We start from the raw sequence: 25838 nt of genomic DNA on the forward strand, positions 1-25838 counted from the left end.
CATGACATCACTGGCAGGTGTAGGAGTCACAGGTTTGTATGGCAGATTCCCTAGATTTAAATTTAGTTTCCTCCAGTTCCACTTTAACTGGCAACATACATGGCTGCATTGATCACTGTATTTAAATACACATAATCAATGATGCCTATAGGAATTACTGGGCCTTTAATGTTGTTTTGTATGAGGTTTCTTGGTTGTTCTTCACTGGAAGTAACATATTTGAACCAAACTAAAATGTACCAAACCTTGGAAAAATGGCAAAGATTGAATAGGCATTGTGTTACATCTTTAACTCACTTAAGATTATTACTATTACTGCTTTTATAAACCTCAATACATACTTATAGTCCCAATTCTTACTGGTCAAGTATGTTTATATGTACCTGGCCAATATGTTTCTAGTGCACTTTCTTGGCACTTTAGATGGTACAAATCACATATCAGAACTTTGGGTCCCGCATTTATTCTGCAGCAGGACAACAAGCTCAAACATACACCCAAGAGTCATAAAGAACAAGGACAAGAAGAACAAGGAGTCCTGAAGTAGATGGTCTGGCCACCACTGAGTCCTGATCTCAGTATCATGGAGTCAGTCTTGGGTCACATGAAGTGCCTTGAAAATCTGAGCAAGTGTACCAAGGAGGATTGGTGATGTTTTAAAGGCAAAGGGTGTTCACACAAAGTGGTGATTTAATTACATTTTTTCCTCTTTACTGGACTTTGTAAGAGCTTAACTGAAAAATAAAAACTTAATGACATTATTTTTTGAGTAGCATAGCCTTTGCCTCAAGTGCCTAAAACTTTTGGAAATTTTATTATATTTTTTGTTATATTTCATTTATATAATACATGGGCATGCAGATCAAACTTATGCTGAACTGTAAACTGTAAACAAACTATAGTTTCACGGGCGTTTGATAGTAATACGTTATAGTTATTTTCGTAGAATTATACCATTTCCTAGTCCGTGGGTTCACCTCAGCCAGCCCATCTCTCCTTCAAAATAAAGTGCGTCAGTGTGCGTCATACTAAATACTCGGTTCTCATTGGTTAAAGATCCTGCTTTAAGAAAGCGCACGAGTCACGTGACCATCTGCCATTTGATGGTAATGAGACTGCGCAATATAATCATGGGCAGTTAACGTTAAGGAGTGACTGTCGAGCCGATATTAATGTCAGTTTTTTATATTAGTGAATTCCTGGTATTCTATGCACCTTAGCCCGCCGCTTTAGAGATTGTAGTTTTTGGAAGCCATGCGGCGAAGTAAGGCTGAAGTGGACCGTTACGTTTCCTCAGTACAGAGTTCCTCTCCCTCACTCAAAGAGGTAAGTTGAGCCGGCGGCTAATGTTAGCGTGCTGCTGCCATCATGTCAGCCAGCATGTGTCAGCCTGAACTCCCGGTTTTATGAACACTAGCTGTACTTTAAATCACACTGACGTTAGAACGTTAAATCGTTTGGCTTGAATCTCGTGTTCTGTTGTTAAGCTCTGTTAACCCTCCCCGGCTAGCAGCGCGGACGCTAGCAAACCGGCATGATAACGGCTTGTCGTGTCCTCCCCTTTATGCTCGGAAAATGCGCGGCACGGGGCTGTTACAGCAGCGCTAGCTGGTTAGCCCTGCTAGTTAGCCAGCACACAGAGTGCTAGTTAGAACACTTGTACACTTAGTACTAGTTTTTTTTAATATCTGTAACAACATGACCTAAATCCCCATTTTAACCGGAATACGCACCTTAAACTTATATATATAGCAGCCTCACGCCAAATCTTATCCAGGAATCTGCTGGTATTAAGCTGACTAAATTATCTGCAAACAGAAGTTACTGGACTGGTACATCGCTAACTTGAGGTTAATAGTGCACTTAACATTGTCTAAATTGTTAAGTCGTGTGACACTGACAAGAAAGACAACAGTAGCCTCATAACTATTTAGCTTGTTTAATTCATAAATAATGTTTTAGGAAAGGATTTAAAACACTGTAAGGATGTAGTCTGTCTGATCTCGATAGTGTGATCTAGAGTCTGGGGGCTCTGACAGCAAAGGCCGTGTCACCTTTGGTTACTCAGCGAGACCTAGGAATAACCAGGATAGAATGATAGCACTGAACCACACTAAACTACAAAAATCTTAATAATAGCAAAACAAGTCCAAGATTCTCAGCATTTCCATTGTGGTCCTTGTTGTAAAGGTAGCATAGTCCAAGTAAGTGGGCAACATCATGCTACTAACAGCCCAATGCAATGAATACCTGTATTATCAGTGAAATCGCTTGATTGTAAATGAGAGGTGAAATGGCTTCAGTTCTCCCTGGATACCATGACCTGGATGACTGAGAATCTTCATAGACATAAAAAAAAGTTTCTCACATGGAATAATTAGACCCTTTTTTTAAACTGGATTGCTTAATCATTGACTTAATGTACAAAGGCATATGATTCCAGTTCCTGGCTCCATATTACCTAAAGGAACAAGTACCCATGTTGGTGTTAAACCTCAGCAAGTACAAGTCGGCCACACTAGCTCAAGTCTGGTGGACAAGGAAGGGCCAGCAGTAAATCATAAGTGGAGTTAATCCTATAGCCATGTTGGCTAAGACGTTGTTCACTTTCACCGTAGCAGGACAGAGGGGCCATTTGTATCTGGGATAACACCTTCCAAAAAGACATCTTTTAAATTGAGTTGTAATGACATTTATTATTTTGGCTTCTAACAAAAGTAAGAAAAATATTTATTAAAATGGCTTAAAATATTGGTGCTTTACTGATTTACATCTTCAATGTTTCTTTCCACAGAAACCAGTCAAAGGGTTTTTATTTGCTAAACTGTATTTTGAAGCAAAGGAATATGAACTTGCAAAAAGGTAAGCACATGAACTTCCTTGTTGTTGACCTGAATGTGTTATTGCTTCTCAAGAGGTCTGTGTTATATTCACAGTATTCTTGCATCTTTTGTGTCCCTCTTAGACATGTGTCGGAGTATCTCAAAATCCAGCAGAGGGATCCTAAAGCACACAAATTCCTTGGACAGCTCTACGAGAGAGAGGGAGACATCAACAAGGCAGTAGGATGTTACAAGGTAGGAGAAACATGTCACTGGGGCAAAAAACAAAACAAAGCTTTCCTTCCTGAAAGAATGCATGGCATGATGTGCTTCTTGAAGTCAAAGGTGTTTTCCAAGTGTAGTAAAATGAGGATGTCTGCCACATACCCTGCCTTTAATGTTACGAATTCCAAGATTTGTTGTCCAAGTCTGACTTCTCCTGTCCACGTGTGAAATTGTCATTGAGCAAGATAGCAAAATTAAAACTGCTCCTGATGGCCCGGCCAGCTGAGTGTTGCCATCTTCACCACCCTGGGAGCATTAAAAAAAAAAAACCCAGATATTTTTGTCTGCTTTTCAGGTGGTTGACGTGACACATTTTCCCACACGTGCTCTCTGTCTGGCCGGAACTCCACCATGTGCGATACAGAGAGCAGGGGAGAATTGTAAACGCGCAACCATGTAGAGACAGGCATGACATGCTGTCATGTAAATAAGATAGATAACATAAGGCTATTTCGTTTGTTTAATAAAAGAACAAGGTATAGACCTGTCCTAGAGGAAAGGTAACCTTAAAAATCTTCTGTTGTGATCTGGCGCTATATAGAAAATTAAATAATATTAGCTTGACCTTGAAGGGGTGGCGAGGCACCCCACTAATATAATGATAGGGGAAACACTGCTACAGCACGGATACAGGTCTTATCTCTAGCTTGCGTTACAGGTTATTTGACTGCCAGCAACTGATTCTCCAAACAACTTAACTCCTTTCAACTTTCTGTTTATTTTCTTTGAATGAACAGACTCTTAATTTGGACTGTGTGTTGATATAAACGGGGTCCAGTCTATCAGGTTATCCAGAACACCTTTTAAGTTCTGCCATTACACATCATAGAAAGTGGGGGATTGATAGTCAGTTGCCCAAAAGCACTGATAGGTCCCCTGTGAAGTTGGATGCACCAGCTGTAGCAGTTTTTGTCCCATTCAAACCTGTGTTACCACGTTACAAAAATATACAAAAATCTCATCTTCCAGAGGGTCTAAGCTGATTTCTATACTGTACTGAATGGAACTCAATCTGCAAAAGTAGCACATGTTCTAAAAATGGTCAGAAGTAATGCTTAAAACAATGTGCTAAAATATTCAGAACTATAGTTACGGTTAACTGATGTTATCAGTCTGAGGTTTCCCCATACTAGAGCTGTGTCGATAAAATCGATTCTCCTATTCTCATTTTATTTTGTAAAGACCGATTCGTACGTGCTCGCGTACGAATTCGCGTCATCGAATTCACGCATGCGCGCGTGGTGTGAAGCTACCAAACAATAAACATGGCGTCAGACAGTACGCAGTGCTTACTGTCCGACGTAATTTAGTAATGCCCATGAATCGATTTTATCGACACAGATCTACCCCATACACCTTTGTTTTGGTCAGCACTGGAGCACATATTATCAAGTATCATTGGTTATATAAACCCTGTTAATTTCCAATCTTTTTATTGCAACTCATTGCACTCCAGCTGGGCCTACCAGCTGTGAAAAATGCCCCATTGAGCTATTAAAACACTGGGTCCTGTTCCCAGTGCACAAGGTTGCCTGTGAACCACAGAGCAGCACAACCAAGACTGACTACAGTTCAGCCTTCTGCTGACACTTTGCAGCTTAAATAAAAACACCCCCAGACTGGCTTTAAATTAAAAAATGAGACATTTAATTGTTGGAGTGTGAGAAGAAGGAGGAGGTGTCAGGTTTTTATTCTCTGTTATCACAAAGTAGGGAGACAGAAGCATTTGGCAGGGGAATATGTTGCCCATGGCAGGATTCCTTATGTAAATAAAATCAAGAGTTAAATGACATTGATGGCAAGTCAGTTTTTTTTTAGCCAACAGTCACAGATTTGCTATAGGGGTCTTTACATGCTTTACCCTTTCCAAAACGCCAAACATGATGAATGATAACTCTCATTCCTTATGCTTATTCGGTAACTTCATTCAACGTCCCTCTCCTTCTCAACATATGACTCCACTGAGAAATAAATAAAGCAGCCATCCAACTAATCTTTCTTTCCCACCTCTTTCATGCTTTGCAAGTGTCTTGTCCTTTGGCTCAATCAGGCTGCATGCTTCTGTTAAAACTGACCCTAGTATTCCCTGTCCTCTGTGTGTGTCTGTAGCGGTCAGTGGACTTGAACCCAGCCCAGAGGGACCTGGTGCTGAAGGTGGCTGAGTTACTGGTCAATAAGGAGGAATGTGACAGCAGAGCAGAGTTTTGGGTGGAGAAAGCTGCAAAGCTGCTGCCGGGAAACCCTGCAGTCTTCAACCTGAAGGTGAGGCTTCTTTTCTTCTGAATCTCCAGTAAGATCTCCCGTTAAACACTGCATCATCTTGTCCATCTTGTCAGTCATGTGTAGATCCAATCCAGGCAGGAAGTGCATATTAACTAAAAGCATGAAGGCTTCCACACTGACTCCCTTTATTTTATCTGTGCCGCTTCACGCAGGAGCGTCTGTTGAGTCGTCAGGGTCAGCAGGGTTGGAACCGGTTGTTCGACCTCCTCCAGGCCGAGCTGGCAGTGAGGCCAGGTGATGCACACGTGAACGTGAAGCTGGTTCAGCTGTTCTGTCAGGACGGTCGACTGGATGAGGCTGTCAAGCATTGTCTGGCTGCTGAGAAAAGGGGCATGCTGCGACACAGTCTGGACTGGTACACCGTGGTGGTGCGCACACTGCAGGTCAGCATGGAATCAAATTCCAACAAGGGCAGTACTTACAGTATAGTATATTTAACAGGGCAGGACCAGTATGGTTTTTTTGAAAGCTTCTTAAAATCTATCTTGTTTAACTCCAAACTAATACTAAACATGGACAACCCTTTTTTTTTTTTTTCAGGAATATCTGTCTCAGCCCAGCGTATCTAGCAATGAAAAGATGTGTCGGCGTCTCCAGAGGGAGCTGCTATTAGCCCACTGCAGCCTGCTGAGAATCACACTGTCTGAGAGCAGCGTGCAGCTCAGTCGTGATGCACTTAGAGGGTAGGTCATGTTGTGGTCTTAGGGTGTTGCATACATACTTTTTGGACAAGCAGTATCCATGAAATCAAGTCTAAACCTAAAGTCCACTTTATTTTAAGTCAGAAAGACCTTCAAGACCTTGGTACAGCTGATTTTGCAAAGCATAATGTTGTGTTTTAGATTTTTAAATCTGTTCTTCCACCTTCTGGGTGACCACTTGTTTCCTATTATACCCCTAAAACATTACTGCAGGAAACACTGCACTGTATATTAAACTGTTTGTGTATGTTTGTGTGTAGTTTTGACCAAGCTATGCAGACACTGAGCAGCGTTGCAGGCCGCCACACAGACGACCTTTGTGAGGTGTTTGTGGAGATGAGAGGTCACCTCTACTTGCATGCTGCCACACTGCTGTTGAAGCTGGCTCAGGATCGCCAGCAGACCTGGAGGGTTGTCGTTGACCTGGCAGCACTGTGCTATCTGCTGGCATATCAGGTACTGACACACCAGATAACATAAATATGCCCAGTACCTGTCATCAAGCTTACTTCATGCCAAGGATGAGGCAGGCCTTTTACCAGAGCTGTTAATAAATCTCCAAGTTCCTCAGTTTAGTGGATTTTATTTAAAATGGTAAAATGTTACAAATATGATTATTTTGTAGGTTTATTTCTTGTTATGGATTTACTGTTTTATATTTATTTAATCACATTACAGTAAGAATTACATTGCTGTGGCCCGAAGTTGGATAAATCAGAACTTTTTTCTTCAGCTGCCTTATAGGACAAGTTATGCAGCTTTTGTTCTTTAATTCATTCAGATTTTGAGAGTTTGTTTTGTTTGTCCTTCCACCAGGTCTCCAGACCAAAGCCTAAAGTGACCAAAAGAGACCAGTCAGCCCCACAGCTTCTGGAGCTACTGGCCAATGATCGACAGAGTCAGGCTGGACACATGTTGCTCAATCTGAGCACAGATTCATCCACCTTAATCAGAGAGGTCTGTCCATGTGTTCTGAGTCAGATGAGTTAAAGATTATAGCCATTTTTAACCTCCAGTGATGTGATTTATGTTACTGAAGGGCAATTTAATACTAATTAATGTAATCAATTTAATTTTGCATGTGTAAAATATCTGATGATACAGTATACTCTGCATGTTACAGTATACTCTGTATGATACTGTGACACTAACATTAATCATTTCCGCACCATATCAGATAAACTTATTTTCTTATGTCTCTGTGTAGGTGGTGGAGGCATTTGGAAATCGGAGTGGTCAAGACTCTCTGTTTGAACTTCTGTTTGGACCACAGACCTCCAATGGATCTTCATTTATTGCCAATGATGACATTCGTTCCATTAACACCACAGCTCCAGAGCTTTCTCATCTGGCCAAATGGGACACTGGTACAAAACTATAATCTGACTGAGCACTTAAGTAGCATGAAGACCTCTTCAGTTGTGCCACCCCCCCCCCCCCCTAATTCAGGTCCACTTTTATTTTTGACAGACTGCAGTAAGATTTTGTTGTAGCATTTTGAGTCGTAACTCTGGTGCCTCCTCTGTAGGCTGCATCCTGTTGCATGGTGGTGACCTCCAACATCTGAGCTGGTTGGGACTGCAGTGGACTCTTCTGGGTCAAAGACCAGCCATGCGAGACTGGCTACAGCAGGTCTTTCCTAGGCTTACCCTGGAAACCTCCAAACTGGACACAAACGCACCAGAGTCCATATGCCTGCTGGACCTAGAGGTAGGAGGAATCATGTGGGCTGGTTTGATCCACATAACACAGGAAGAAGCTTTGCAGGAAAAGTCTGTACATTGTTTTTTTCTCCAATTTAATCTCCTATGTTCAGGAGTTTAACAGTGTATGAGAGAAGATTTAATAATACTTTAATCCTATTTTTAGCAAGTATCAGAGCTTTCAAAAAGCGTAAGTTTTTTTTTTAGTTTTTCACAGGTTTAAGGCCTGTTTAAGGTGAGCATGGAATTTTTAACCTCAAGCATGTAGTGATAAGCATGTCTGCAGTTCAGGAAAATGTCTTTTTATTGATGTGTGCACTGATGTGTAAGGGTTTATAGTAAAGATACGTTTGTTAGAGAGTGGTCTTGTTTCTTTCTTTCTCAGTTTTTTTGAGAAACTACCAACCTTACCTGCTTGTTTTCAATATTGATCTTTGCTAATGAAAAATAACGTGAGAGATAAGATTTGATAAGAAAATTGTTAGTGTTCGAGCTTAACAAATGCAAGTGTTTTGCTGACTTCCAACTCTAAGCGCCTTTGCTGTTCAGTTTTTTTTTTATTGGTTCTTGGTCTTGTTTTTTTTTTCCCCCTCCAGGTGTTTTTACATGGTGTTGTGTTCTGTAGCCACTGTCAGCTCCAGGAGACAGCGAAGATCAGCAGTGGAATGAACCAGCAGCAACAACAGCAGCTCTACGAGCCTCGCTGCCTCCCCCTACCTCTCCTTCGCCTCTTGACCACCGACAGACAGAGGGAGTGGTGGGACGCCATCTACAGCCTCATCCACAAACGAGCAGCGTGAGTCTGAAAACGTCTGAGATCGACACTCAGACACTGAAACCATGCATACCAGACAGGACAAATTTCAGGAACTATTCTGACAACAAAGTCAAATCTAATCAAAATCTGTTCCTAGATATTCAGCTACTGAGGCAGCACTCATGGCAGCATTAGAGTTCATTATGCAAATACAGAATCACTTTGTAATCAAAGTGGCTGTCAAAGCAGAGTTTTTGTGTCTCACAGTCTGAGCATTGTCAGTTTTGCAAAATTTAATAGTGATTGTGCCTGTAGTGAAGTTAATATATTAAATATTAACTTCACTTAAATGTCAGTGGGGCTGTCTGCTGTCTATGGCTATGGATCATAATTAGTTACTGATGGATATACATATCTTTTTCCCAAAAGGATTTTCTTGTCAATATCTCAGGAAAATAATAGAGAAAAAAATGTACGTGGGGGCAAACATGAAACTTTCACAAGAGTAGTTGGGTGTTTGTTGGCTTTAAGCATAAGTGATACGAACAGGCCAAAACAAGGTACTCGCTCATTTTAGTGTAATTACAATGGAGTCCAAATATTCAGTGTTTTTTTTTCTTCCCTCTTGTCTTGCAGCCCTAACATGTCAGCCAAGCTACGGATGATTGTGCAGCATGGACTGAACACTCTGAGGGCCGGAGAGAAACATGGGCTTCAACCAGCACTGGCCATCCACTGGGCCCAGTGTCTCAGCCAGACGGTATAAACACACACACACACGCACGCAGACACACAGCTCCCACAAGCTAGACAAAGGAAGGGAATTGAAGTGTTTGTCACTCTTGGGATCAGGACCTCAGGAGGGGTTTTCTTGACAGATTTCTAATACTGATATAGTGCTTTGATTGTATCTATAATAAACAAAGTGTTTTGAGTGTAGAGTACTTACCAGAGTGCTTTAAATGGATTTAAAAATATACCAAATTCACAAAGCACTTTACTTGCTAACTAAAATAGTAATTGACAACTAAAGTAACAGATTACTGCATTAAAAGTTCTTGCCCTATGTTAATACTGTGTGAGTGCTACTGGACTGCAGTAAGATAAAAGCATCAGTAATGAGGTTGGCAGTCATGCACACACAGACAGAAAAATACCACTTGGATAGCGTAGCACCTTGCCAGACACTGCGCACAGACACACGTGCCTTTACACCTGCTGCTCTCTGTCACTCACTCTACAACTGTTAAATGTGATTAACTTTAAGATGTCCAAACAGCCACATGTGCTTCTGCTCTGGCTGTGTCCATTTGTTGTGTGTAGAATTTGTAACTGAAAAAATACTTCTGTGATAAGCGCAAACATTTTTTCTTACCTTGTTTTTTTAATCTTTAATTACCCAGGGTGATGGTGTGAACTCGTACTACGACCAGAACGAGTATGTTGGCCGCAGTGTCCACTACTGGAAAGTTGTTCTCCCTATGTTGGAAAGGATCAAAAACAGACGCAGTATACCCGAACCCCTCGACCCCCTCTTCATACACTTCCCCTCCAAAGATATTCAGGTTAATACTATACTCATGGTTTCTTTTTATTGTATGAGATTTTGGATATAAGTGGGTGGGGCGGTTTAAAAATGTGAAGGACATTTGGCTCTGCCTGCACACAGCCATTAACTTTGAACTTACCTCTTATGAGCTATTTTTATGCCAGCCTTTTATTTTTTTTATGAATTATTAATATTAGTGCATTGTCTTTCTGTTCACATCTTGTTGTGCGTGGCTTTTATTTGTTTACAATTCATTTATAATATATATGATGTTTGTTTTATTTTAGAAATGAATTAATAGTTGTTAAACAGAAGTTTTGTTACCTTTCTCAATGGTAGATCGTAAGGTTTGTGGTTTGATTCCCACTTGGGGCCACCATAGAAAATATGTATACACCTATGATGCTAATAGACGTTGGATTTAGATGAAGGATTTGCCAAATTACAGACCTAAGTTATATTATTTTGGTTTACAGTATGTTCATTTGTGTCTTTTTTGCAGATTTCTTCTGTGAAGGGTTATGAAGAGGAATTCAAGATAGCATATGCAACTCTCCTTGACATTGAAGGCAGGACAGAGGAAGCCATTGCTACCTTGGAAACTATCAATAACATGTCATCCATCTGGCATTTGGCTCAGGTAAATCCTTGGCTTCTACAGAACTTAACTGGGATAAGTTCTTTTTTTTGTTTGTTTTTTGCTAACAGATTCAAGAACCAGTTTCAGTTTTACTCAGTTCCCAGTTATGGCACCTAGTGGCTCAAAAGATCAACCACAATCATAAATGTATGTCTTTTTAAGAACACATATCAAACATTTAAGGAGGTTAGGACTAATAAACATGCATTTGCCACAGATCTTGGTAGCTGTATCAGTACCAGTCCTGATACTACACATGTAAATGTGCTTATTCTGACTAAAGCCTTATTGTGAAAACCATGAATACGGTTTTGATTGTCACATGGATTGTCAAGGTACGTGCAGTAGCAAAATTATTTTTCCTCAAAATTCACACAGATCAGCCCGCAAAGATGTGATACCAGATTGGTGCTTAAATATGGAAACTAGCACTTCTGACACCTGTGGATGTTCATGGCAGTTATTTTTGTTTTCTATGATGCCTTGTGCTGCGTTTCCTTGGCAGATCTACCAGCGGCTGTCAGAGGAGGCCAGCAATGGTGTTGAGGAGACCCAAGACAGGTGCATCACTTTCCTGAGAAAGTTCAGGACCTACCTGTCCAAGATCTATAATGCCAATGCCGACGACATTGAGAAGGTAATTTTTTTGAACCTTCAAAATCTCAAAGGCAAAACTAGTGACTTAAAATTTCACAGTTCATGTTTAATGAACACATTGTTTACTGAGTGAGTTAGCATGGTGGATAGGGGTTATTCTTATTCTTTTACTCATAAATGTGAACTCTGCAGCAGTTTAACCATTGCCTACATTTTGTGTCCCAGCTGCCTGTGTCTATGGAGGAAGTTGTGGACCTCCTGAACGATGTGAACCAGCAGCTGGGGGAGAGTGGGGAGGCCATGGATGAAGAGGAGGAAAAAGAGGAGGATGGCCGAAGAGGACCAGTGCACTCTAGCCCTGCTCACCTCACAGAAACCAGTGCCACCATATCCCACATTAAGTTTGCCACTCCCTCTCCTAACAAAAGCATGGTTTCTCCTTCTAAAAGACTGGTAGGCTCATTCAAAAACCGTCAGAGGTTTCTTTATGTCTTTTATATATTAAGACATTTATCAGGTATTTCGAATAACTTTTTCTAATTTCTTTCCCTTGTCATTCAGATTTCTCCCAAGACGCCACCTCATTGGGTGGAGGACCAGAAAAGTCTCCTTCAGATGCTGTGTCAGCAAGTTGAAGCCCTCAAGGTCAGAGTTAGAGAATTAACATCTTTGTAAAATGTAATTCCACGAAACCTCACACAAATTCCACTTAGAAGAAAATAATCTGAGAAATTAGGGAAGCTTCTTACTGGAAAGTGATAAAGTGGATTTAAAGAACAGGAGAAATTACATATAAAGGTCTGATTCTAATAATACCTTGTTTCACATAAAGACCTGGTTCTCCCTGCATTTTAGGTAAATAAAAAGTTAACAGTATAAAATGTGGATATTCTACATGGATTTGCCCTAGATCAAGTCAAGTCACTTCTCATGAAGTTCCTTGTTTTGCAGAATGAAGTTCATGATCTGAGGCACAACTCCTCAGGGAACGTGGGCTCTCCTCACCATAAGATGTATGGGGAGAGCTACGGGGCCGAGGGCCTGCAGGAACCTTTTACCCCAGTGCAGTCCTACCATGGTGCCCCTCTAACAGGTAAACATACTACATAGAGCCAAAGCATGTCTAAATATTTTGTTCTGTATTAGTTTTGAGTTTCTTTGCAAGTATTGACCAGGAATATTTTATAAAATTAACAAAATCTTCATATATGTAATTTATCTTTTTTTAAGTTGCCACCACAGGCCCCTCTGTGTACTACAACCAGTCTCCAGCTTATAACTCTCAGTATCTCCTGCGCACTGCAGCAAACGTAACACCAACCAAGGTAATCATTATCATCTAACATTGGTTTACATTAATAAATTGCTCAGAGTATTGTTAATGAAATTTGATTTTTATTCGCTCTCTCTCTCTTTACACAGGGCCCAATGTATAGTATGAATCGTATGCCACCTCAGCAGCATATGTACGCTTACCAGCAGCCCACTCACACACCTCCATTGCAAACAGCCCCAACCTGCATTTATCCTCCTCAAGAACAAGTCTTTGGGGCCCCTCTGAGATTTGAATCACAAGCCACAAGCCTCCTTTCCCCATACAGTGAAGAATATTATGGCCAGAGTGTAACTCAGCAAACCACTAACCCTCCTCTACCTGAACCCGGCTACTTCACCAAGCCATCTGTAGTCCCTGTTCAAGCACCAAAGAGCATAGAGGGGAAGCCTATGGACTTTGGGAAGATGTCCTTCAGCCAGCAGGCACCTGCTGAAGTTCCCAAAGTGCCTAGTTTCGGAGCAGGTGGAGTTGCCCAGTCAACACCTTCAGCTGCTTTTAAATTCAACTCCAACTTTAAATCCAACGACGGAGATTTCACTTTCTCAGCTTCTCAGGCCAAGCACAGCGAAAGTCTGCTTGGCCTTCTCACGTCCGACATTACCACTAAAGCAGACAGTGTTCCAGAGAAGCCTCCAGCTCAAGAGCAGCCCCCCAGCCAAACAGGCATTTTCACCTTTGGCACTAAAAGTACTACTGGCTTCTCCTTTGTTGATTCTGCAGAGAGCACTGGCACTGGAGGTTTGTTTGGGAAGGTGGACCAGCCATTTAAATTTGGGGATGTTACCAAGCCAGTGTTTGGGTTGTCCAATTATGCAGCGGAGGAAGAAAAAGCAGCAGAGAGCGACAATGACAGCACTCACGTTGAAGAGGATGAGGATGGTCCTCACTTTGAACCCATTGTACCTCTTCCAGATAAAGTAGATGTGAAAACAGGTGAGGAAGAGGAAGAGGAGATGTTTTGCAACAGGGCTAAGCTGTATCGCTTTGACACTGAGACGAAAGAGTGGAAGGAGCGGGGTATTGGCAATGTTAAAATCCTAAAACATAGCACTAAAGGGAAGGTTCGCCTCTTAATGAGAAGGGAACAGGTCCTTAAGATCTGTGCCAACCACTATATCACTGCAGATATGCTACTGAAACCGAATGCTGGCTCCGACAAATCCTGGGTCTGGAATGCCATTGATTATGCAGATGAAGAACCTAAGCCTGAGCAGCTGGCCATCCGCTTTAAAACAGTAGATGAGGCTGCTCTTTTCAAAGCTAAGTTTGAGGAAGCCCAGAAAATTGTCCTGAAAGCACCAGAAAAGCGAGATCATCAGGAGAAGAAAGAGGAAAGCTTGAACGATTCAGAATCACTGGCAGCCCAGTTTGCACTTAAAGAAGGGGAATGGGAATGCTCTGTGTGCTGTGTAAGAAATAAACCTATCGATGTGCGATGTGTCGCATGTCAAAGTGCCAATCCCAATGCTTCATCAAAACCAGACATTCAGGCTGTTGCTGAAACCAAATCCAACCCCTTTACTTTCAAATTTGGGACAGATTCATCAAAACCCAGTAGTTCTGGCTCTACATTTACTGGTTTTGGTGCTTTTGGAGCTTCTGTACCCTCTTCATTTACATTTGGGACCAGCACCTCAAAGCCTGCTGACACAGTAACCAGTGCGTTTGGTTCTGGCTTTGGGGTTCAGTTTGGAAAGAAGCCAGGGCAGTGGGACTGTGACACATGTTCTGCAAGAAATGAGGCCTCTGCTGACAGTTGTGTTTCTTGTAAAGCTCTTAAAGCCTCAGCTAAAACAACTGCCACAACACAAACCACACCAGCTGCAGATGCATCTACAACACAGCCCTCTGTATCTGCTGGGGACTCTGGGTTTGGTGCCCAGTTTAGCAAGAAGCCTGGGCAGTGGGACTGTGATGTGTGTGAAGTAAGAAATGAAGCCTCTGCTGACAAATGTGTCGCCTGTAAAACCCCCAACTCTGCTGTTAAATCAACAGAGGGGGACTCCCCTAGCACCAAAGGATTTGGGGCTGATTTTGGAGAGAAGGATGAGCAGTGGAACTGCAATGCCTGCCGGGTCAGAAATAACACATCATCTGCTGAATGCTTTTCCTGCCACGCCCCACGCGAGACTCCCTCGTTAGAAGCCATGTTTGCCAAGAAAGACGGAGAGTGGGATTGTGACACTTGTATGGTGAGAAACAATGCCTCTGCCAATAAGTGTGCGGCTTGTCAGACACCAAATCCCAATGCTAAAAGCACAACCAGCACTGCTCCTTCAGCCTCCACCTTTAGCTTTACCTTTGGAACCAAGAGTTCATCAAGTCAGCCTGCCGGAACTGGATTCACAATACCTTTTGGAAGTGGAAGCACTTTTCAGTTTGGTCAAAACAAAGATAAAACCCCGGCTTCATCTTTTAAGTTTGATGCTACTCAGTCTGGATCTGGTACTACAAGTGCTTCGGGCTTCTCTTTCTCAATGCCCATTCCAGGTAGTGGCTTCAAGTTTGGCATTCAGGACACTGCAAAGGAAACCCCTTCAGCTGATAATCTAACAGCTCCATCAGGTTCAGCCTCCAGTTTTCTTAAAAGCATAGCTGACAAGCACAATGAGAAAGAAAATGTGTCTACAACCTCGGTGGACCAAGCAGAGCAAGATCAAAATCCATTAATTGCTGGAAAAGCCGATACTTTCAGTTTTGCTGACCTGGCAAAGTCCTCTGGATCCGACTTCCAGTTTGGCCAGAAAGATCCCAATTTCAAAGGTTTCTCTGGGGCTGGTGAGCAGTTGTTCTCATCATTCCAAGCAACCCCGACTAAGACAGATGCGTCAAATGAACCAGAGGATGATGACATGTATAAAACAGAGGAAAATGACGATATCCAGTTTGAACCAGTGGTTCAGATGCCTGAGAAGGTGGACGTGGTGACAGGGGAGGAGGATGAACAGGTTCTTTACTCTCAGCGTGCCAAACTGTTCAGATTTGACTCCAGCACCAGTGAGTGGAAAGAGCGTGGTGTAGGAACCCTCAAATTCCTGAAAAACAACACTAATGGCAGACTCAGGGTGTTGATGAGAAGGGAGCAGGTTTTGAAGGTGTGCGCCAACCACTGGATCACCACCACTATGAATCTCAAGCCCTTGGCAGGCTCAGATAAAGCATGGATCTGGATGGCCAATGACTTTTCTGATGGGGATGCTAAACTCGAGCAGTTGGCTGCCAAGTTTAAAAGCCCAGAGCTCGCTGAGGAGTTTAAAGAGAAGTTTGAAGAGTGTCAGAGACTCCTTCTGGACATACCCCTACAAACCCCACACAAGCTTGTTGACACTGGAAGAACAGCGCATCTCATTCAGAAAGCAGAAGAAATGAAGTCTGGTTTGAAAGACCTGAAATTCTTTCTGACAGATGAGAAAACAAAGATCAAAGATGATGACAGCCAGGGAGACATTACATCCACAAATGTTTCAAGCCTTGTAATCAAGGCCCACAATGAAACTACCGGCCCCACTTTGGAGTGGGATAACTACGATCTACGAGAAGAGGCTTTAGATGATACTGCTGACTCATCAGTCTATGCCTCTCCCATTGCCAGTAGCCCTCTGAGAAAGAACCTGTTCCGCTTTGGAGAATCCACTGGTGGGTTCAGCTTCAGCTTCCAACCTGGCATCAGCCCCTCTAAGTCTCCTGCTAAGCTTAACCAGAGCAGAGCCTCAGTGGGCACTGATGACGAGCAGGATGCAACCCAGGATGAGGAGAGGGATGGGCAGTACTTTGAACCTGTGGTCCCCTTGCCTGATCTGGTGGAGATTTCTACCGGAGAGGAAAATGAACAGGTAGTCTTCAGTCATAGGGCCAAACTGTATCGCTACGATAAGGAACTGGGTCAGTGGAAGGAGAGGGGCATCGGAGACCTCAAGATCCTGCAGAATTACAACACCAAACGAGTGAGGTTGATAATGAGGAGAGACCAGGTACTTAAGATCTGTGCCAACCATTGGATCACAGCAGCCATGAAGCTGGAACCTATGAAAGGTGCGGAGAAGGCCTGGGTCTGGAGTGCCATGGACTTTGCTGAAGTAGGAGAGGGTAATATTGAGCAGTTGGCTGTGAGATTTAAGCTGCAGGATACTGCAAACACCTTCAAACGAGTCTTTGAGGAGGCTAAGGTTGCGCAAGGAAAAGAGGAATTTATGACTCCAGTGACACCTGGAGTTAACACATCTCAAGACAGTGGGTCTGCAGGGTCTACAAACACTGCTACAGCTGTATGTGGGAAGGCAGCCATCGCTGTTCTGGAAGAGACCACAAAGGAACATACAGAGCTTTCCTCTGATAGTAAGCCATGTTCACCTGGTTCTCCAAGTCAAGTCAACTCCTCAAAGACAGTGGTGTCTCCCCCAAAGTTTGTCTTTGGCACAGATAGCCTTCAGAAGATTTTTGGCACTCCTAAATCTCATTCTGAGACTAAGGAATCTGCTTCTGGTTTGAAAGCCAAAGATGCTGGACGTTCTGCCAAGCCTTCGCCTGCAACCCCTGCATTCAAAATCCCAGAGAAAGGTAAAAAAAAAAAAAAATCTCTTAATATATGTGGAAAATTTGTCTGATTTTCAGTTTTTGAATGAGTATCATGACTGTTTTGTTCATTTTATTTTTACTTCATTGTCTTGTTCCATCTGCATCTCATTGCTCCACCATCTTCTTAGTTGACCCAGCCAAGACCCTTCTCAGTTTTCACTAAGACAGAAATTGTATTAAAATCACAATTTCCCATTTTATCCACATGTATCCACTTTTTATGCTGTACATTTTTTAATTCTTCTCAAGATACTCAAGATATATTTATCTTTAGTTTAAAAAAAAAATTACAGTAAATACACTTTTGGTGAATATGCTGCACATACTATATGTTGCATACCCATAACTTGTCAAATAGCATTAATTAGAACATGTTTTTGTATAGATCAGTCAACACACACACACACACACATAGTACGTCACATTTTTATTTTAACACTTTTGGCCTTGTTTTCTGATTATGATACCAACCTCACAATTAGTTTCTCTTCGCCCAACAACCCATCATCCCTTAGGGCTGGATTTTAGGCTTTTCAAAGATAACCCAATGGCTTTTTGGACCAGCACATCAACCACCCAATTTGAACCCCCAGGTACTCTAATCACTGCAGTGTGTGTTAACACTTCTCAGCTGTCACCTTGCTGGCCCTTACCACTAGAAAGAAATAACCTGGATGCACGGAGTGGAAAAAAACAGTGAAGCTAATATGTTGCATGTCCAGCGTGTGGAGGTGCAGTTTTTATTGTACAAAGAATTTTAGTAATTTATAATAATACTCAAATGTCACACAATCATAAGTGTCTCACACAGGAGGAAACTACAAAACGCATTTTTTTTTAAAAAGATTTTCTGTATCTGCTGATTCATCTGAGTCAGGGTGGAAGTAGTGTGTAATGCTGTTACATCATTTTATAAAAGGTAGTTAATAAAAACTGAGTTTAAAACTGTGGCTAAATTTAAATCTATATCATCTTTAGAGTTTCCTCAACTAGATTTAAAGGAGGAGCCCTTGTAGCTTAGGTGAATACCGATTCAGTATTAATACTTATGGTCATTTCATGTTACTATGATTATAAAGTTATCATTTGATATTGTGGCCCAGTTTGATTTTGGTTTTGTGAATTCAGTTCTGTATGCCTAAATTAATGTAAAATTGAATTAGATGGTAAAATCTGTTAGTATGAGCTCTCAAATAGTCATTAATTTTTTTTTCATTAGTAGTAATGCACTTTTTTTTTTTTTTTTTTGGATGCAGAGTGTATCCTTCCTACCCAAAAGTGAATGTTCTATTACATTTAGTCTTTCTCTCATCTGAGTCTGGAATCTAGTTGTAATAGAATAATCATCTCATACTGTGCCTCAGTTCATTCGGATGTCAAGGTTTTTCAGTGATGCTCAATAATGTAACAATATACATAGTTAAATTTGGCAATTAATGTCCAGTTGATTCAACAATAGACAGAATCAAACTAGAGTTTTGAATCCTAACAGCAGGCACATCGGTTAAAGTTGATGTCTTTTGAAAGGTGAGCTGAGGAGATTCCTGAAAGCGTTCCCTGAGAGAGGAATGCACTGTGCAAACGTCACACACTCTGTTTTTAGTGCAGGATGTGTAGCAACAGTGTGAAATGCAATTCCCTGTCCAGTCTGGCTTCTGCCAGTTATGTGCAGAGGCCAATTAGAGTTAACTCTGAGGTATTCATGCTATTTTAATTTTACAATATCGTGTATCGAACAAGTGTTTGTAGTTTGTCAGATCAAGTGAAGAACACAGAGACACGCACACAGAAATGTTCTCGTAATACAAGTTGTCTCACATTTGTAAATCCAGTGCATGCTTTTCCTTTTTGCTGTGCATGACTTTTTTGTGTGTGGAACTAACATCTGTGGTTATATCTTCTGAGCAGTGTCTTCTTAGCCTAATTACTGTATGTATTATTCTACTTCTGTCATATCTTTGTGTCATAGGCCCCCCTCAGGCAGAAGGAGGTGGTGCAGGGTCGGATGAGGACTCCGAAGTGGAGATTGTGTATGTCAGGGAACCCACGGCTGAACAGGCAGCTTTGGCCAGAAAACTCCTGCTGCCACTCACTTTCTTCTGCTACCAGAATGAACCCGGCTACACCAGTGACGATCAAACTGATGGTGAGACCAAAAGGCACAAAACATGCGAATGAAACCCGTATAACAAGCGAATTTGCAAAATTTCTTTTGCATTTTCCACACAGTATAGTCCCCTTTAATTAATTTACCATTGGCTCATTCGCAAGTTAAAATGCCTGCCTGTGTGACAGCTGTATATACATTCCACATAACCATCCTGAAATAAAATATACATCACAAAACTGTCTAATACTCCTGTTCCATCGTCCTAGACTTCAGGAGTTAAGAGGAAACGTTGGAATGAACACTTGTTTTATTTGTTTTGAATTTTCAGACGAGGACTACGAGTCAGCAGTGAAAGCCTTGAATGGAAAGCTCTACCCTGATCCTCCTGAGAAAAAGGCTGCAGCTTGTGGTGATGGTGTGTATGTCATATTCTGTCACACAGTGGTACTCCATTTATGTCCAATAACTCACCCTCTCTTATTCATCAGGTATCATTACTTTGATTCTACAAATATTTTTGAGGCTGTGATAGATAAATGGTCTATGATAATATGTTTTCTTCACATGCAATATACACTACACGCTCACCTCAGTGGCTAGTGCGTTCCTCTGTGCCTTAACTGGTGTGTACCGTATTCAGAGCCAGACTGCCAGGTGGTGTGGGAGAAGAAGCCGACACCGGAGGAGGAGGAGAAGGCCAAAAGCCTCCAGCTTCCACCCACTTTCTTCTGCGGCCTGAGCACCACAGACAGCGACACAGACCACGACAAGCCTGAAGACTTCGAGACAGAAGTCCGCAAGGCACAGCAAGACCTGGTAACAGATACAGCTATAAGAAAGGGCACTGAACTTTGTACAGATAGTAATTCAAATCAAATAAGCAGACAATATCTATATACTGTCAGTATCTAAATATGTCTAATATGTTTTCTGGCCTTTATTCAAGTTCTGTTAGATTGAGAATCTGGCAGTACAGAGTCTGATCTGATTCCTATATTTACATTACTTAAATGTCGTTTAAAGAGCTGATGTGTCTAACACATTTAAAATATTATAGATGCAGACACCTTATGAGCTTCTTGATCCAAATACTGAAGGTTGTGGTTGAAAGTAAGCTTATAAGCTTAAATTATTTATTATGGTATGAAAGAAATTGTGGTTGTATGGTGGTGCTGCAGAGTGGAGGTTTTTCCCTCACTATCTTTGACAAGATCTGACAGGGCTGTGCAGAGATCACACATCTGACAACAGCCAAGTTTAATTTAGTGCTGTCATCAAGTTACTTACAGAATCAACATTAGTGACAGCTGATAAGATGTACTGCCCGCAACATTTGTGTTTGTTTGTATATTTCTCCAGCTGCAGAGCCTGAACTCAGTGTCACTGACTGCTGCTCCCAAATAGTTACATTCATACACACTACTGTTTACAGGCTAATGCAGTGAGATGCTGCACTGCAGGGCCTGGCTGACTTAAAAGGACAGGAGCTGAGACACCAGTAGGCTGAGGTTGAAACACAGTACACAGAGCAGAGAATATAATGAAAGCAAATTTTTGGTTGGTGTTATTTTAGCTAATACTGATCCATCAATATATGCTCAGATCTGCCCCAGTACAAATCCACAGGTTCATCTCTGGATGTCTCTGCTAAATACAATAGATTACACAGTATTCATATACGTGGTCCGCAGGATTTGATGTGATGATGCGGTCATACATTTAGTAATGCAAGCAGATCATCTGAGCTGTATCCATTTATGGTGTTGAATATGTAAGCAATAATGAATTATAAGATGTCCCAAAATCAGAACATAATGGAGATGGCATAGAAGAAAAGTCAGTTTTCTTCTTCTGGTTTGACTTTGTTTTAGTTTAACCAGTTGCAATTTTTTTGTGAATGTAGCATCAAGCAAGCGTCAGCTTAATAGGTGGAACCCGAATGTAGAACAAGTGTTGATTGGAACTGTTGAGGAATACAGACACATACAAGTAGTTTACAGAGTGTTTGTCAGGGTATAATGTGAGTTTCATTTTCTGAATTTCTATCAGGACGCCCAGTTAAACAAAGCGGAAAAGGCCTCCAGCAGCACTGCTGTAGCCCCAGAAGAGCCAACGCCAGGTCCATCATCCAGCAGCACAGATGCTGCACACAGCATGTCTACACCTGGAGCGCAGACCTCAGACCAGCCAACAGAGACTCAGAGGGAAGTTCCTTGCAGCAGCTCTCCCATTGACCTGTCAACAAAGAAGAGCCCGGAGCCAGAGACCAACACTGAGACTGCAGCCTCTACTGCTTCTGCGGCTTCAACCAGTCAAGGTATAGGCCACTTCCTGTTTATCACTACAGATGTACGCAATCATTGATTTACTGGTGTCTTGATCTGTTTACCTGCTCATCACGGGTGTGCAGAACAGTGTGTGTACCTGTGAAACCACTTAGACCTGCAGTGATGCTATGCTGTGACTATTGTGGGGAAAAAAGACTTGCTCTCCTAGCCTGTGTTAATTGAAGAAGCTATGACATCCATTAGTTTAGTTTAACACTATCTGTGTTTGTATATTATATATAATTTTTCTTTTAAATCCTGTTTGTATTTAATGTATGTAATGAAAACTTTGTTCCTCCCACCACAGAGTCTTCCACTTTTGGTTTCAACTCATTCGGTGGCTTCTCTTTTGCTGACTTGGCCAAGAACACAGAAGGATTTGCATTTGGAACCACAGGTTGGTTCAACATTGTCCTTTCTGACAGATATCTTGGCATATGTCCGCCAAGGTATCACTATTACAAAATCATATTCCACAACATTGATTTCTCTCTTATGTAGACTCCAACTTCTCATGGGCAAACGCTGGAGCGACGGTATTTGGGTCCACTGTGTCCTCAGCACCAAAAAACACAGCTGATGAAGAGGGCAGTGATGAAGACGAGGCTCCTAATAATGTGGACATTCACTTTGAGCCAATAGTGTCACTTCCAGAGGTAACTCACAGTGCTGAGCTCCAATGTTTTGGTCTTTTGTTTTTCCAGACAACAAAATGATGTTTGGCGAATGAAGACCTCAGCTCATAATGTAATTGTGTGTGTCTCAGGTGGAGACAAAGTCTGGAGAGGAGGACGAGGAAATCCTGTTTAAGGAGCGTGCCAAGCTGTACCGTTGGGATCGGGACCTCAGCCAGTGGAAGGAGCGCGGCATCGGTGACATCAAGATCCTCTTCCACCCAGCCAAACATTTCTACCGAATCCTGATGAGAAGAGAGCAGGTGCTCAGGGTTTGTGCCAACCACACCATCACTCAGTCGATGGAGCTCAAACCCATGAACGCCTCAGCTAATGCACTGCTGTGGACCGCCACAGACTACTCAGGTACATACACAGTGTAGATGTGAAGTCAGTTTCTGCACCATATTAGTCTGTTATTAGTTTCAGTCTGATGTTAATTAGCTAGCTGTTGTTATAGAAACATCTTCTTGTGAGCTGTACTTTCTGTTGTTCTCATATCCAGAGTGGTGATGGTTGTCATGGAGACGTGCAAGTCCGCAATTCTTTTATAAAATCACATAGTTGTGGTTCAAATTGTTAGAATTGTACATTGATATTCTGCTGTTTTTTTTAAACCAGTTAGCTTTACGTCTTACGTTCTTATTCATGAATATTATAAACAGTGTGTTTGGCCAAGTTGTGGATTCAATACAAGTTTTTTGACTGCAGACATTAGCCAGTAGCAGACATAATGCCAATCATGATGCATTACTTTGTGCCAACATGTGTATTGGTATACTTTTAGGCTGTTTCCTTGATAATGGTCTCCTGTGTTTCCCACTGTTTTTCCAGACGGCGAGGGCGTAGTGGAGCAGCTGGCAGCCAAGTTCAAAACCCCTGAGATAGCCGAATCCTTCAAGAAGACCTTCTGCGACTGTCAGAGCCGAATGGGCTCTGACAGCAGCGATGCTTCATGTGTCTCCTCACCACAGATGTCTAGAATTCAAGAGCACTCCAGAGACAGTAATCCACAGGTGTTCCTCAAAGTGTCAGCTGACGGTCAAACACTGGGCACTATCACCATAGAGCTTTTCTCCCATATTGTCCCCAAGACAGCAGAGAACTTCAGGGCTCTCTGTACCGGCGAGAAAGGCTTTGGACTGCAGAACTCCATCTTCCACAGAGTCATACCAGACTTCATGTGCCAGGTAAGGATATTGTTAAGATCAGGTGACTTCAGTTTCACCAGGAATTAAAATGTGAAACTTTAACCATGATGTGGACTTTGCGCAGTGCTGACAAAACCACGCTCTCTTCTCTCGGAGTGACGTTCACTCACCAGTTGTCACATATTTGTGATTACAGTGCTTAATCTACACCCGGCCAGTCAATTTACAATTCAGTAAATCACATTACTTTTATCCAGGATCTTTGAATTTATGGTGCTGAATCCAAAATGCTTGCTCGCATAATTTCTCAGGTGGTTTGGTGTCACGATAATTTGTTCAGTGCATTTCACTAGTTTGTTCATTTTGCTTTCGTAAGGATAGAACAAGACACAGTATGCAGCAATGCGTTTTAGGAACACCAGCACAGCCTGTTGTACTGTACGCTGAATATTTTGAATTTGAACAGATCGTTATGAATGGAATATTTAATTTTTTTTTCCACGCTCAAAAGGTTGTTTCATTTTTAAATAAAAAAAGCGACAGCTCAATTCAGCAGCTGAGCAACGAGCGCCAGAACAAGGATGACGAATCATCTTTCTGCTCTGTCCTCCTTTTTACAAAATCTCTGTCACCACTAACCTGATTTCTCTTCAGCGTGCAATAAATGCAGTAATAAAACAGCGTGTCATGACTGATAACATGAGGTTCAAAGTGCTTCTCAACTCATGTTTTGATTCATTAGAGATACCTTATGTTTATATAATGTAAATATTGCAGATGCACATGCTTTATAGTTGTTGAAATTTAATTATTTGACTACTAAAGAACAATACTGTTTTAATAGTAAACCTCCATGTAATAATACTAATAAGTTCTCCATTGGTCTTTCAGGGTGGTGACATCACAAACAGCAACGGCACAGGAGGCAAGTCCATCTACGGCAGCAAGTTTGAGGATGAGAACTTTGATGTCCGGCACACGGGCCCAGGCATCCTGTCGATGGCCAATCGCGGGCGTGACACCAACAACTCCCAGTTCTTCATCACCCTGAAGAAAGCCGAACACCTGGACTTCAAGCACGTGGTTTTCGGCTGGGTTCGGGACGGCATGGATGTGGTGCAACAGATGGGAGCGCTGGGCACAAAGGGAGGCACGCCCACAAAGAAGCTGGTCATCACAGACTGTGGACAGCTGTAGCTTTTGAAATGTTAAGATCAAGATTTACAGCTCGGTTTAGGTTATTCAGTCAAATTCAGAAAGGCCTTTGGATGATGACGTGTTCCCCGGGCAGTGATGCTAAAACTGAATCCATAGTCTTTAGGCATCTGCAAAATTAAACAACAATCACATGACTATTGGTCAAGACCTTTCATCTTAGAAACCGGACTCCAGTGGCCTGGGATTAGAAATAATTTTACTTTAGATAATTATTATTACACGGGAAACACGGTGTAGTACTATGTGGAAAGAGGCACTTGGAGCAAACGTGATATATTGCACTTCATCTGTCTATAAATTCTCATAATTTGTTTATTTTGTGTGTATAATTGTACATTGACTACTTTTTTATTGTCTATTTTTGTTCCTTTTTCTTGCATGTGCTCAGTTTGAATGTGCTGGTCCTCTTCATAGGCTCCACTTTGGTATTTGTTCCCTTTTTTTGAAGATGAAGAAGAAGAAGAAGAAGTCTTAACTATAACTGAAAGGTGAGGTTGTTCTTTGAATGCACCTGTTGGTTTGTAACCATGCCCCTGCCTTCTCTCCAGATGCTGCCTCTGTGTATTTTTGACATTAGGGCTCCCCCAGTGATTTTTCTTCATTGAGCAGATGGATTTCACAATGTGCAGATAAGCAGACTTCATACTTGCCCCACGTAAACTTGAGTCATCTCACTGTGTCGTCCTGTGGACGCAGGGCGGCTGGAGGATTAAATTACTTCTGGTTTGGATTTTACAAAGGCGATTCGTTATCATTTGAGATGATCACAATTACAATAGAAATGGTGCTTGTTGTACCAAAATAGTATGCTGATAATGGAGAAATAAAGTTGCTTTACAAGTAACAGATGTTTTAAAGGTTTTCTTTTTAAGTTTCATGTTTATCCTTTGCATAGTACTTCATCATCATTGCAGGCTGTACTTTGTCACCTTCACGCTAGGGAAATAGATTTTACAGGCAATATAACAGTTAAACTAAATGGTTAACTAAGCAAGATTGTTAAACATCCAGATGTTAGTTATGTCTGATTTTTTTTTTTTAATGTTCTGGGCACATGGACTAAAGACTTCAGTGTTTCTAAAATCTGAAAGATGAACGAGGACAAACTCC

The 25838-nt window shown here is 41.8% G+C and overlaps 1 protein-coding gene across 2 annotated transcripts; it reads left to right on the forward strand.

Annotated features, from left to right (window-relative positions):
- The first annotated feature begins 1116 nt into the window (after positions 1-1116).
- Positions 1117-25571, forward strand: ranbp2 (RAN binding protein 2). 2 transcript variants are annotated; one of them, XM_041056950.1, is made up of 30 exons: positions 1117-1326; positions 2795-2862; positions 2966-3077; positions 5217-5369; positions 5543-5773; positions 5931-6073; positions 6352-6547; positions 6908-7048; positions 7299-7458; positions 7620-7801; positions 8391-8590; positions 9188-9311; positions 9955-10116; positions 10603-10740; positions 11246-11377; positions 11563-11790; positions 11899-11982; positions 12289-12430; positions 12568-12662; positions 12760-17230; positions 17764-17841; positions 19218-19394; positions 19687-19773; positions 19999-20174; positions 21408-21675; positions 21993-22082; positions 22187-22341; positions 22452-22725; positions 23194-23549; positions 24402-25571. In XM_041056950.1, the coding sequence occupies exons 1-30, from the start codon at positions 1255-1257 to the stop codon at positions 24705-24707; spliced, it is 9201 nt and encodes a 3066-aa protein (XP_040912884.1). In that variant the 5' UTR covers positions 1117-1254; the 3' UTR covers positions 24708-25571. The 2 variants fall into 2 exon arrangements, with proteins under 2 accessions (XP_040912884.1, XP_040912885.1); XM_041056951.1 differs by lacking the exon at positions 17764-17841.
- Positions 25572-25838: the final 267 nt, after the last annotated feature.

Source organism: Toxotes jaculatrix, chromosome 15 (genome assembly GCF_017976425.1).
Source record: "Toxotes jaculatrix isolate fToxJac2 chromosome 15, fToxJac2.pri, whole genome shotgun sequence".
Taxonomy (NCBI): domain Eukaryota; kingdom Metazoa; phylum Chordata; class Actinopteri; family Toxotidae; genus Toxotes; species Toxotes jaculatrix.